Source organism: Phascolarctos cinereus, unplaced genomic scaffold (genome assembly GCF_003287225.1).
Source record: "Phascolarctos cinereus isolate Bilbo 61053 unplaced genomic scaffold, phaCin_HiC Scaffold_4;HRSCAF=312, whole genome shotgun sequence".
Lineage (NCBI taxonomy): Eukaryota > Metazoa > Chordata > Mammalia > Diprotodontia > Phascolarctidae > Phascolarctos > Phascolarctos cinereus.
Window position 1 is genome coordinate 268,259,937 of NW_027555847.1, and position 15,209 is coordinate 268,275,145.

Genomic DNA, 15,209 nt, shown 5'->3' on the forward strand with positions numbered 1-15,209 from the left:
TAAAAGAAATGGCAAACCACTCCTGTATCTTTGCCAAGAAAACCCCAAATGGGTCAGAAAGGGTCAGACACGACTGAACAACAATTTTTTGGAACAGTCTCTTAACTTAAGACAAATGGTTAATTACCTGAACCTAAATCGTGATCCTAGCCTTATGAAGTCTGATCTGTTGGATTTATTATTTGCTGGTGTCCTCAATCTAAAGAACGCGTGATGCTCAACTGCACATTTCCAGAGGTGCTTGCAGGTCCGGGAACTATCTAATCGGAAGACAAATGTGTGCTCTTGCTCTCGCCCCTTAAACACAAAATAAAGCATCCTGTTAGTTTTGCACACCTGATGTTAGTGAAGGGTTGATATGAAGACAGAAAAGTGAGCACAGAAATTACCTGGTCATCATCTTCTACGACAACAAGGGTTAATTTGCTCTTCTTAAAATCCATTTTAGTGATTTTGGGCCTAGTTACAGAGAAAACATTTTTACAGTAGAATCATAAATACAAGCAATTCATATACCAACCAGTGATTACCATTCTGTTGTTTAAAACTCTTAACCCAGGTGAAACTTTATTCAATAATTCAAGGATCACTTTGCCAATGATAATTACAAGACATTCATGCCTCTGAAGATAGTTTCATCAACTACTTGGGCAAAAAAGTTCATCATCTTACGGTCAACCTTCTGGTGGTGTTTTGTTGACATGAATCAATTTAATTTAAATAGGACCATCCAGAATTTGGGAGATTAATGTGATAACATCAGTTTTCTAGAAATGAATCTGGGTTTTGTAAAACCACCTCAATGTTCTCTCTCTCTCTTTTTTGGTGATTTTATTACTACGGAAAAGTCCCAAGTATGGCAAATCTCTTCAGCGACAGAAATCAAGAGCTCACATGTTATGTACAGTCTTACAGAGTTGTCAGGGCAGATGGAGGACTCGGGCCTACATCTGCCTAACTCAAAGGTCAGCCTTCTGTCCACTCTGCCACGCTAACTTTCAATGTTGTTATCATCCACTGTAACATGTCATTACACCACAAAACAGAACACATTTAAAATAATATTAGACAAGCTAAATTACCAAAAGAATAAACCTATTTTGTTAGCTCCTTCAAAGATTAATATCCCTGTTGGTGTTAGACCAAGAGCATATTCACAGCCATCTCTTCCCTACAAACAAAAGAAGCGACAATCAGTATACAGGTTTAATGTTTTAATTCAATATAATAAACATTTTTTTAAAGTAGTTAGCAATGTGCTATGCACTGAGAGAGATTCAACATTTATATAATATTAAGTTCCTAACCTCAAGAAACTTACAGTCTCCAGTACTCCTTTAAGTGAATACAAAATGTATTACCAAAGGCTTGTTTCTAAGTTTCAAACAGCAGGTATACTAAGGTCATTTAGTTACTAAGGTGCTTTTCCATATCTTACCTTAACTACATGCATGTCTACTCCATACATTTCTAACCATTTTGCTTTGTTCAGATAGGAAAGTTCAGCCTGTGCAGGACTCTTCCCCCTTTACAAAGGAAATAGAGATCTGTGTAAGCTGCTGCACAAAAATAAAGGGAATTTTCAATGCCACCTCAAGACTCTGTTGTAGGAGATTTGGATTCCTTCCTTTTGAGGGGAATTGCCTGCCATTTTCCTGAAGTGGGTATGGGGGCATGGAGTACCCAAACCTTTTCTTAATCTCATCTAACCTGCAGGGAAATACCAAGAGCTAATGTCAGTTATGCCTACCACTATGAAAATGCAACATGACTTTAAAACCGATGATCTTAAAGACCATGGCACAGGAATGCCATCCCATGGAAATGAGGGCAACTTGCTTTTCTATAAAATAGGTGAGCAACACCTATTTTTCAGAATTATGATGTTAAGGTTTTTCTACATTGAAAAAGTGCTTTTAAAGACTGAGTGGGAATTAACATACTTAGTATAATAAATTTAACCACACAGGCACTGATAACATAGTTTGTTAAATCCAGTGTTGAGGTCTTCTTCTTTTATTTATTTAACAAGCATTTATTGAATAAATATTCAATTGAATAAATATTCAATATTGAAGAAACATTTGTTCATTTATTTATTTATTTGTTTGTTTGTTTGTTTTTAGAGAGAAGCTTTGCTAAGTGAGCTCTCAGCCTACTTTGGCTCTAGGAAACATTAAGTTTACATTTTTGTCACTACAGACTGGTTTGTGCATACTTTGTGATTATGTAGAACATCTGGATAAAGCTAAATGGTGCAATTTTAGGGCTTTTATGTTTTGGGGGGTGAGTCCCTTGAGATAAAAATTACTGCAAACGCTCTAGGGAAGGTGTTTTCCTTTTTTTTCTTGATGCTGCAATTTGGTTTTAAACTACTACATTATAAGACAAAGCACATTCAGGAATACTTATTTACCTTGTAGAGGCGCCACATTCCACCATGAGGGCTATTTGTACCTTGTCAACAGTGGCAAAATAGCATTCCAAAAATCTACCATAGTACTTATAAGAGCTTTTTTTGTCTGAGGTTTCTACAGAGCGCAAACTCCGCAACACTCCCTGCCTTCCCCCAAATGCCTAGGAGTGGTACCCTAAGAGGAATTCTCAGACAAATTGAGGAAATTCTAGATTTCTCTTGGGATTTCCTTATTTATGTTCATGAAACCACCATTCTCCCAGTTACCCAGGCTTCAATACTGAAGTTATCTTTGACTCTTCCCCCACCCTCAACAACTAATCAGTCAACAGATGCTCAAATATTTCCTTTACAATGTCTACTTGCATTCATCCATCCGCTCACATACCCACCTGTCCTTTCCACCACAGCTCATAGCCTCTTGGCTAATATTTTGCCTCCAGTCACTTTCTTTCCACATCGAAATTTTATTTCAAACTTTAGAAGTACTGGTCAATCTAGTATAGAAATATGTTTTACGTGATTGCATACGTACAGCCTACACTGGATGGCTTACTGTCTCAAGGAGGGGAAACAGAGGGGAAGGAAGGATAGAATTGGAACTCAAAATTTTGAAAACAAACAAACCTTTTACATATAATTGGAGGAGAAATAAAATATTTTTTTTAAATGCTAGAGGAAAAAAAGTACTGGTCAACTTCCCTAAACATGACTAAATTCTTTTGCATTAGTAACAGCACAATTACCCTCTGGCCTTATCTTTGTCATTTGAGAGATTAGGGCAGCCTAATTTCACAATCAGAAGCAAAAATAAGAGACCAGCATTCACTTCCTTATTATAGTGGTTGCCTGGTCAACTTCCACCCTCCACTCAAATCCAACTGCTTTGTCTGCTTGGTTACTAATAGGGATCTAAATGAACACATTTAGTTTAGCACAGTATTAGTTTAGTATAATGTATTTTATTTCATCCTAATTCTTTGTCAACTAGTAATCCACAAATGATATATACAGTAAGACTCTTTTAAAAAGTAATGTAATTAATAATAATTGTTATTACTATTAAGGATACTGTACTATTGCCTGACCCTGTTAGGAAAGAGAAAGCTCACTCAATGTATATTTATGTGCACGCACACACACACACACACACACACACACACACACACACACACACACACACTTTATTACTGATAATGTATGGACACTGCCTGTGAGCAGTTTCTACTACTACCCACATTAAGGCAGAGGCAATGTCTTCTACATTTCTATGTCTCTCAATTCTGGTCCATGAGTACTGTACTTGAAAAATGCTCATAGATTATAGGTATGCAGGTATGGATAGAAAAAGGTAACCAATAGTCCACACACTATATACAAAGAAAGTTTATTATTGATTGGGGCTAATTTTTTGAAAAAAATTAAACCCTACATGGTTTTTATAAAAATCCAGGCTTCATACATTCTGGACAGCCTGAAGCAGTCCCACGCAGGCAGTTCAAACCTTATTATGAAGATCTAGAGCTAGAAGAACCCCAAGGGCCATGTATTCCAACCCTCTTACTTTAGAGATCAAGAAACTGAGGCCGAAGAAAGTCAAATGTTTTGCCCAAGGTCATGCAGGCAGTGACAGAGGCAAGATTTGAACCCAGGTCCTTGGATTCTAAGGGAAGAGTTCCATCCACTATACCACACTGCCTCCTACTTTTGTCTCTTATAGAATGATTCGTACATGGCTATCTTGATGACCTGAGAAATTGGAAACTTGGAGAAGGGAAGTGATTTATTTATGGTTATACATAATAAAAAGTAGGAGAGCTAGGAGTCAAATCCTCTAACTCTAAATTAGGTGCTCATAACACGACATACTATATATTCATCTCCAATGTCATTCAACTCTGTCCCCCAACCCAATCCCTTCTTGGGTACCCTTGTAAATTAAGACAAATGAACTGCAGTTCCTTGGTTAATTAGCCAACAATTGATTACTCTGATGTAAGGAACAGAAGAAAAATATCCCTTGATTTTTCAAGAGGCAATGTACTACAGCAAAAGGAACAATGAACTAGGAAAAAGAGTTGAAAACAATACTTATGGCCTCAGAGGTCTGTATAAGGATGTACAGAGAAGGGAGAAGGTAAACATTACTTCATGGCAATAACTGCGACTTGGTGGCTTAGGATTCATGACTGGACAATGGAGGTTGAAAATGGAAAAATATAACTTGTTCAAAAGAAACAAATCTAATCACAGAAGAGAATATGTCATAGATGTATGTCTGTATTTATGAAATTATGTCTTGAGCCCATTAGAAAATTCAGAAGTCTTAAGAATAAACAGGTGATATACCACTGAGATCAAGATAAAAGGAGAGAAAACATTCTATCATAGTGGATGGATGTCATCAGATGCCTGGCCACAGACATAAAATATGGGTGACTTTTCCCCCTAATATTAATTACCAATACAGATCAGTGGCATGACGGGAGTCTTTAACTGTCCATATACCTGTCAATCTACTGAAAAAAATAATAGAGCATCTCAAAAATTCTTGTCTGGTATTGATGACAATTTAACCTCTCAGAAGGCAGACTAAGGAATAAGGGAAATTTCTACTTCAGATTTAATTCTGATCAACAAAACAGAACTAGCTGATGGAATGAAAGCAACAAGAACATTGAAAGAAAGTGATTGCATCATCTTAGAAAGAGCAAGAGCCAGGGAAAGGAACACTGGGCATAATTAGACAGGTGCCCCAGACCTTAAGAAATTAGATTTTTAAAAGTTCTTAGGGGGGCAGCTAGATGGCATAGTGCAGCCCTGGAGTCAGAAGGACCTGAGTTCAAATCTGGTCTCAGACCAGACATTTGACACTTACTAGCTGTGTGACCCCGGTCAAGTCACTTAACCCCAACTGCCTCACTTAAAAAAAAAACATTTTTAAGTTCTTAGGAATGATAGATTGCTTCAATAACGATAGACTCTAAAAAAGGAAAAAGCACATAGGATTCTTAAAATAAATAAAGTTCTGATAATACAATGATTTCAACCATGAAACAATCTATTTAATTACAAAGGCAGATGGGATTTTAAAAGGACACAGAAATGATGGAAGAAAGAGGAATAAAAATAAGGATATCCACAAAACAGTGGTCACAGAACTCTAAGAAGTGTTAGGAAAGCTAACACTTAGAATGAACTGGAAATATTAGGAGAAAAACAAAAAGAATTTTAAGAAAAATCTATGTTAAGTAGGAATGTGGTATAGTATGCGATATGTGGTATAGAATGTGGCTTCAGATCCAATACTAGGTTCAAGTGTAACCTCTGACACACAATGGCTGTCTGACCCTGGGCAAATCAATGAACTTCATAATGCTCTAGGAAACTCTCTGAGACCATAAACTGCAGAGAACATCACCACCTACACTGGCAGAGGGAATTTCCTCACCTGGGAGTTCCCTATGCTAATGAAATCACAGGTCTTGTCTCTATTCCTATATTCAAAATGTGAAGAGGTAAACCCAGTTGCTGTTTAGACATTTCAGTCACGTGTCCAACTCTTTGTGACCCTATTTGGGGTTTTCCATTTCCTTCTCTAGCTCATTTTACAGAGGAGGAAACTGAGGCAAAAAGAGTTAAGTGATTTGCCCAGGGTCACCCAGCTAGTACAGTAAGTGTCTCAGGCTGGATTTGAACTCAGGAAGACAAGTCTTCCTGACTCTAGGCCTGGCAGCACTCTATTCACTGCACCATCTAGCTGCCCCTGGTAGATGCAGAGATTATTGTAAATTCCTTCCCTCCTTCCTTCCTTTCATACTTCATTTCTTCCTTCCCTCCTTTCTGTAATGGGTAGAAAAAGAGACTAGATCACCTCAAGTCCTTCCAGTTCTAAGATTCTAAGGATTTAGTCCCGATTTGACTACGTAGAAAGGGACTTTCTGAGACTCAGTTTCCTTATCTATAAAATGAAAATAACAATATTCACCCTGCCAACCTCAAAAGGATATTATGAGAAATAAATGACATAACATGTGAAAGTATTTTGGACGATTCTAAAGGACTCTACCAATGGAAGTCTTGCTATTACCACTGCTCCAATTTGGAGGACCCGCTCTTGCCTCATTCTAGTATGGGCTCTTGAAGGGTACACCAGCCAAGGTCATGCTTTGGCAGCTCCTCTCAAACTAGAAAGGCCTTGAGTACTGGCCCAGTGGCAAACAAGAATCTGTTGTCTGAAGAAGGCCAAATTAACACTGGAAAGGCCCATCCCCAGAGGGCTGGCTACTAGGTGATGATTTTCTATTTTGGGGGTGGGGCAGGGGGGATCCATGACAATTTATGAAGACTATCTACTAAAGCAGGCCTGCATAACCCACAGCCCATGGTCTGCTTCTGGCCCTCAGGCTGCTTGCAGCATGCCAAAGGATTCTGGGTAGAGAAAATCCTTTGGCATGCCGCAAGTGGTCTGCAGGTTGTGCAGGCCTGTCCTAAAGCATGAAGGGTGGGTGATTTTCATCAGTCTGGGCAGTACTAACGCGAATAAAATCACGGATCCTCAAAATCATGAATATTGAAATCTTAATGACAAGTAGGATAGAACCTCTTGTAATAAAAACCCTGGCAGGTAGGTGGCACAGTGGATAGAGCATGGGCCCTAAAATCAGGAAAACTCTGCTTTCGGAGTTCAAATTTGACTTCACTTACTAGCTGTGTGACCCTCAATAAATATTTAACCTGGTTTGCCTCAGTTTCCTCACCTGTAAAAGGAGCTGGAAAAGGAAATGGCAAATCGCTCCAGTATCTTTGCCAAGAAAACCCCAAATTGGGTCAGGAAGAGTCGGACACAGCTGAAAATAACTGAACAACAACAATAAAAACCCTGGGGTCATTTTCAGACACAGCAATATCAAAGACTAGCAATCCTATAAGTTCCAATCATTTGTGCCTGGATTATTACAGACCCAAGAATTTCCTACACGGATCCTGTGCTTCTACCATGGTCCACTCTAATTCATATGCCAGAACCATAATCACCTTCCTTAAGTGCCATTTGGATCCCCTCAGTCAAATGACTTTACATTTAATTGCCTCATACAAAATTTATACTTTTTAGTTGTACTTCAAGGCTCTTTCTTTCCACTTTCTGTTACTCCCTAGGAAAAATGCTGCACTCACTCCGGCCAAGTAAAGACATTTTCTTTCCTTTTCTCATCCATGAGCCTGGAACACTTTCCTCCATCTTCTCTGCTAAACTTCTTCAGCAACATCCAAAACTCACTTTCACAATGAATACAACTCAATACAATATAAGCATTTATTAAGCACCTACTGTGTGCCACTCTCCTAAGTGTTTTTACAAATAAAATCTCATTTGATCCTTACAACAACCTGGTAAGATAGGTGCAATTGTTATTGCCATTTTACAGTTGAGAAAACTGAGGGAACAGAGGGTTAGAGTCCTCACCTCACAGTCACCCAGCTAGTAAATGTCTCAGACTAGATTTGAATTCAAGTCTTCTTGACTCTAGGCCGAGCGCTCTACTTTCCTTCCCAGCTGCCTCAGAATGTAAGTTCTTGGGGGCAAGAACTGTTTTTGTCCTCCTACCCTTAACATCTAGCAGTGAATTTGGGAAATGTTTGGTGTGCTTGTGCGAACACACACACACACACACACACACATATATATCTTTGCAAATGGTTTAACACAATGACACTATATTATCTATGTTAACCTGCTCCTTCTGTGATTTCAACAACTTAGCTGGGGGCCAACCCCCCTAATGCCCTTAACTCTTTTGCAAATTATGAACTAATGAATGAATGAATGAAAAATCATTTATTAAATTCTGGTCAAGTACCAAGCACTCTTCTAATTGCTAGAGATACAAAAGCAAAACAATCCCTATCCTCGAAGAGCTTACATTCTAATGGGGACACAAATAGGGTACTGGTGGCCAGGAAAAGGAATTATAACCTGGGAAGCTATAAACATGGTTAAATAATAGGGCTGTCAAATGACACATCTTTTCCAGAGGCAGTGGAATTGTTGATACAACTACAATTCTCAAGAGTAAGAGTGGGGTGGAGTGTAGAGGCTAGTGCTCAGTGCCTTCCAGGCATGGTCCAGTGGCAGCAGGAATGGAGCCAGGAATAAGTTTAGTCTGCATGGTCCCTGGCACTGCCAGAACCCAGTGGCTTAGCTCCTCCCAGGCCTGGAATCTGGTACAGACTCGGAGTGTTGCCTGAGGCACAGAGATGCTGACTGACCTGCTGGTATATTTAAGAAATAGAACTTGGAAGATGGAGCACAAGATAGCCATTTTCCATCTACGGTACCAAGCTACCTCATCCTTCCCTACCTCCTACATAGACATCTATTATTGATATAAAATAAAAGATTGGAAAAGTTTGACCAGTCTTTTATATCAAACTGTGGGGCAATGGTTTATACTACATTAAGGTAGCTCACCGGCATGATGTCTAGAGCAAAAATATTCCACTGAAGGGTTGAGCAAGCAAACATAATGTAATACCAATAATTGTCATGAAGTCATCAAAGGGAGTTTGGGATATAGTGCTAAACCCTCAGGTTGAACAAACCATAGTCTTCCACAATCTGTGCCATTGTCAGGCAGAGAAACCTAAGCTAGATAGAACACTGCTCTGGCTCAGTTTGCTATCAATTAGGTTCTAAGGAATGAGGAAGCTGATGTAATAGTCCACACTGGCCATATTCCACTACCCCAACAATCTCGCTGTTGGTCGTTGCTAGGAACAGGTTCAGAACAGAGGGTGTATCTTGGTCAGAGATCACAGGGATTGGTAAGGGAAGAGAAGAACCAGTTGGACTTTTACAGAAAGAGGCTCCAGAGCCAGAATGCATATTTGATTTACTCTGGATAATCAATAAGCCTTTGTTGTTTTCACATGGTTGACGTGGGCATGGAACAAGCTCAGTTGTCAAAGATACAAAATACATTTAAACATTTAGCTCTAAATCTATGATCCAGTGCTTAGCACAGTGCCTGGCACATAGTAGGTGCTTAATACATGTCTGCTGATGGATTATTGATTGATCCTATGATTTGAGAGGTCTTAGTCTCTGAAATGGAGGAATTATGACATGAGTGACTAATTCTAACTTCTACAGAAATCATGGGAAAACAACAAATAGTGCTTACTCCAAAGTCAATGACGAAGGGAAATCTGTTTCACTTTTTATCAACTCTAAATTACTGTCACCAAGTAAAGCCCTTTTCTTAATAAGAACCTAAAGACCTAAGGAGCCAAGTGCATCACTCAACAGACTTCTGGCCATAGGAAACATTAATCATTAATTAAACATTAATCACTGAATGAATGAATCAATGAATTTTTTTGAGAAAGTATAACACATACTCAATCAGTAAGAAGAAGGCAGGGCTTAGAACACAGAAGCAGAATAATAAAAGATATAGCTAAGACGAAAGAAGTTAATTCATCTCAGATTGAGAATTCTCCTGCAAAATGGAAATAGTTTGGATGAAGTTTAAGGAATAAAATGGCCGTTACTATATGTGTATATTACCAAGATATCTGGCATGATTCACATGACACAAGCTTAGTCTGGTCTCTAGACCTTAATTTCACCATTTAAAAATGAAGGCATTTTAAGTTGGAGGAAGAGGAAGAAGAGGAAGGCAACAGATGTTAGCAGTAGCCCTAACAGACATAAGCTACTCTCCCATTTTGATGTTTCGGTGGGGTCTAACTAACAACAGGGGCAGCTAGGTGGTGCAGTGGATAAAGCACTGGGCTTGGAATTAGCAGGACTTATTTTCACCAGTTCAAATCTGGCTTACTAACTTTGTGACCTTGGGCAAGTCATTTAACCCTGTTTGCCTCAGTTACTCATCTGTAAAATGAACTAGAGAAGGAAATGGCAAAACATGCCAGTATCTTTGCCAAGGAAAAAACCCTGAAATGGGGTCACAAAGAGTCAGACGTGACTAAAACAATTCAACAAATCCAAGAACAAAAGTAATGGTTTGCTGGTAGCCCTAAACTAGCCCTTTAAAAGTTCAGCGTGACTATTAAGCTGAATGTGCTGGAAGAACAAAAGGGGAGACCTAAACGGTGACGCTGGGGAGCCTACATGGATAGGATTCCCCGTGTCTGCATTTCCCTGCACTATGTGTCTTTGGGCAAAGTCTTGTACATTGTAGGCACAAGATATACCAAAGGATGGGGCAATAATGATTCTGTGTAACAAGGTCCACGGCTGCTGTCGTCTTACCAAGGCTTTCTAAACCTGTCCCTATTCTCTTCATTGTGCCAATGTCAGAGGCAACGAACCCTCCTGAACACAGAGACACTAGATCAGTCATATTAAACTCCAACAGAAAAGGAGGCCACTAAACCCTATATAAGGATCTCTGGGGGCAGCATATTCACTTAGAAAACTCTATTAGACGAAACCAAGTTCTATTCCTAATTACATTTTAATCTGGTTCCTGCCACATTTGGAAGCACTGAGGACATGTAGATAAGAGGATTGCCTGGGTTCCTTCTCTAGTTCTGATTTTCTATATGGATGCTGTAGAGATGCTTTTTTTTTAAAATCCTAACAACGATCTCTTCTGCACTTTCATATGACAATTTTAAACGCTGAAAAAACTGATGTGCTTTTAAAAGGAAAAGAAAAAAATCCTCAAAAAGTCTGTTTTTTAAAAAATGACTACTGATTTACATTCTGCAGATGATTTTGTTAGATTTGCATTTTGACTGCAGGTTAGGGTAACTGGGGTAATTTGGGGTGAGGATTGCTCCTAGGATGTCCACTCTAACCTTTTGCTGCACTTGGCCTAGACAATTCCAAGGAGGACAACCTCTCCCAGGTCACTTTCACAACCATGGGGCTCCATCTCAACCTTGGAACCCATGGTCCTTCAAGAGAGCCAAGAAACAACTGGACTCATTAAAGATCAATCCCTGGCTTCTTAGGCCAGTCTAGAATAGGTTAAATCTTCCCTGTCTTCACCACCAACATTCCCCAGGTCATCTTCTTGCCCCACAACCTATATCCCAAGAAAAGAGATAAGCATTTGGTCAGGTTCTGGGATGCACAAGGGCTTGGCACAAGAAACAGCATACCCTTAGGTTTCACTGATATGTTCCCAAATGTGAACTCAGTGTGACAGTCAGCTCTATAAATGAGTGCAGTTAAAATTAGAAGCACAGGTAAGCAGTCTATAGAAAATTGCCCAGAATAATAACTCATATTTATATCGTATCTTACAGCTTATGCAGCCCTTTGAAATAGGTAGTATTAGTAATATTATCCACATTTTACATGGAAGGAAACTAAGTCTCACAACTACTGAGAAGCAGAAGAGGTCAGACTCAAGCCCTCATCTCCTGACTCCAGTTCCAGAATTCCTTTCATTACATCACACTGCCTCATTATAGGTTAGAATCAATTCTCCTCCATCTACCAGAAGATTCTTAATAATTTTTTTTTTCAAATTCCTAGTTACACATACAGAAAAGGCAACTATTCCATTAGGTCTCTGTTACCATAAAGAAGATTGGTTTTATATGCAGATAAAAAAGATGGACTCTGAACGCAGATTGTAGCATATTTTTTTCATTTACTTTATTCTTTCTCGTGTTTTTTTCCCCTCTTTGATCTCTTTCTTCTTTCACAACTGTGACTAATATGGAAATATTTTTACATGGTAGAACATGTATAAACTATATCAAACTGCCTACCATTTTCAGAAGAGGGGATTGGAGGGAGAAAAATCTGGAATTCAAAATCTTGTAAAAAATGAATGCTAAAAATTTTCTTGACATATAACTGGGGAAAAAATAAAATACTATTAAAAAAGATTGATTTTCACTCTATTCTTTCAACAAGGATTTAGTGAGCACATCTCAGCAGCTGCACAAGATGTCCTTTAAAAGGAAAACTAATAAAACCATTGCTAGGGAAGATGTCAACCAGTAGAAGGTGAGATGCCATTCTACCACACAGAAAGTACCTATCAGTAAAAGAGAGAGAAGGAACCATCTCTGCTTCAGGCTGATTCCAGGTGTCATCTAAAAGTTCTGCTCCCAAAATGCAGTGGAGAATAAGGGAGGTGGATGAAGAAGATGATCAACTTCTAGATTCTCAAGTCAGGACATTTATCATGTGACTGTATTATTTAAATGTGTGTGTGTGTGTGTGTGTGTGTGTGTGTGTGTGTGTGTGAGAGAGAGAGAGAGAGAGAATTCCCAGATAGCTGAAAGGACAGTAAGATGATAATTCACATTTTACCTTGGAAAACTGAATTTCTTCATTGAACATATCTCACATAATTAAAGAAAAGAGTCTAACTACAATCTATCCCTACCCCTAGGTTAGAACTAAAAATTCAGCTTTTCAAGCTGAGATCAAGAATCTTTTTGTAAGTTCCTAAAGCTTTATCACTCAGCCACCCAGTCAATGAACAAGTATTTACAGAGCATTTACGATATTTACAATACTATACTAGATACCACAGAAGAAATCCCTGTCTTCAAGAGGGTATTCAAGTTATTTAGAGTCTTCTTGGGCATAAGATTAACACATGTGAAAAAAAAAATTGAAAGTATACTAAGACATTGTATGATTAAGTCTAATACTATGCAGTACAGAAGTGTCAGAACAGTTAAGCAAATGCCGGAGACAGCCATGGACTGGAGTAGTCAAGGAAGGCTTTCTGGAAGAGATGGAACTTGAGATGAGCTTTGAAAGATGGCAAGGGGGGAACATGGAGAGCATTCCAAGCAGGGGAAACAGCATGAGCAAGGAAGCAGAGGGGCAGAACGAGCAAGGAGTAAGTGGGGACAGCGAGGACAGCAGACCCACCCAAGCAGAAGCAAGGGAACAGTTAAGAAACAAACTTGCATGGACACCATAGCTTTAGGTCACGAAAAGCCTTGAAAGCCAGGCAGAGGAGTTTAGGACTAATGTGGTTGGCAATTGGAGAAAGCCTCTATGATCTCAAGCAGAGGGATGATATGATGCAAGCAGTATTTTTGGAGGCAAGGTCACAAGACGGAGAGACCAGAGTCAGGGAAAGCAGTCAGGAGGATGTTGAGGTGACATCCAGGCATGAGACAATGACAGTCTGAATTATGGTGATGGTCACAGGAATGGAGAATAACAAATCTGAGACATGTTTGAAGGAAACAAAAGAATCTGATGGCAGATTAGTTCTAAGGGATGAAGAATCAAAGACAACACCAAGGTTTCTAGCATGGGAAACTAAAAGAAAGAATGGTGGTACCATGAACAAAAATGTTGGAGTTTGGAAGGAGGATTAGATAGGGAGGAGATAATGATTTTGGATTTGAAAGCGGGGAATTTCAAGCGATGGCATGTGATCCAAATGAAAATTGCTTTGAAGGCAGCTAGAGATGCAGGACTACAGCAGGACTGAAAGGTCAGGGATGTAGATGCAGATATAGACTTGGATTTATAAGCACAGCTGGTTTTACTTTTGGAGGAAATAAACCCTTCATATACTTACGTCCACTAAAAAAAAAAAGTTATTTCTTAGACTGTGACTGAATACTAGACTCCAGCATAAAAGTACCTGCACTCTTTCCATTTCTGGAAGATATCAAACTCCATTGCCTCAGTCTGATTTGGAATAAATCGGAACTCAGACACTAGTTCAGGCGTGTGCTCCGGAAGTTCACACTCCCCAAGTTCCGCTGTAATTTTTCAAAGGGAAGAAAAAAAAGAGAGAGAGAGAGAGAGAGATAATATTTAACAAGTTCAGTTACTACGATGACAAACTCCAAAGATACTATATGCAATTAAATCTGCTGTGCACCTTTTAAAAATATTACATAACCTCACTGGGATAAAATTTAACTCGTGAGCTTCACAAATACCTGCATGGAAACATATACATACCTTAAAGTCCACAGTAAATCTCATGGATGTACATTGTTCTGGCTTTCTCTTTTTATCAACTTGAAATGGTCACAAGGCACACACACACGCGCACGCGCGCACACACACACACTCACACACACACACACATTTCCCCCACCCCCAAATTCTATACCATGCAAATTCACCTTGGATTACATTTTCCTTTAGCGGGGGCAAAGTGATATTATAAAAACAAAAAGACAAAAAACAAAAAAACAAAAAACCCTGAACTTGAAATCAGAAAACTTGGGTTCAAGTCCTATCTTTGCCACTCATTACCTGTGTGACCTTGGACAAGTCACTTGACCTCTATGAGATTCAGTTTTCTTCATGTGTAAAATAAGGATTTTAATATATTGCTACCTCGCGGGATTGATTTCAGAATAAAGTGAGGCAGAAAGTAGCATAGAAATTCTAAGTCATTATGCATAATAATTCACGTCAAGGTACATTATTAGCATTCAACTGAAATGCCAACTGCTCACTAATACAAGTTTAAAATGGGACAGGGCCAGGATTTCTGCTTATAGTCCTATTAAAAATTGGTAAAGAATTTGGTGCATTTAGAAACTGGAAGAAAAAATAAATGTCATGACAGGCTGTGGAGTGAGAGAGAAGACCAGTGACAGTCTGTAGGAGTTGCTGCAGTAACTGAGGCAGATGGCCCGGGAGTGGATGAAGCAGAGGATGGGGTGATAACGGGTCATGCAGCACCTTGAGGAGAAAGGAGGAAGGATCACTGCAAGTACAGAAGCTACAAACAGGCACAAACCTGTGGGAGAGGGGAGAGGCAAAGCTCTGCACTGAATCTACTTGGCTGCAGCGGAAGAAGGGGGTGAG

The 15,209-nt window shown here is 39.2% G+C and overlaps 1 protein-coding gene across 4 annotated transcripts in view; it reads right to left on the minus strand.

Annotated features, from left to right (window-relative positions):
- EPB41L4B (erythrocyte membrane protein band 4.1 like 4B) overlaps nucleotides 1-15,209 on the minus strand; it is a 247,130-nt gene that overhangs the window by 118,890 nt on the left and 113,031 nt on the right. For all 4 annotated transcript variants that reach the window (XM_078153049.1, XM_021004573.2, XM_021004571.2 and 1 more), the window contains exons 7-11: nucleotides 14,023-14,143; nucleotides 1,439-1,526; nucleotides 1,083-1,171; nucleotides 390-459; nucleotides 128-297 (exon numbers count right to left, since the gene is read on the minus strand). In XM_078153049.1, coding sequence (XP_078009175.1) covers nucleotides 128-297; nucleotides 390-459; nucleotides 1,083-1,171; nucleotides 1,439-1,526; nucleotides 14,023-14,143 — 538 coding nt within the window. The remainder of the gene's footprint in view (nucleotides 1-127; nucleotides 298-389; nucleotides 460-1,082; nucleotides 1,172-1,438; nucleotides 1,527-14,022; nucleotides 14,144-15,209) is intronic.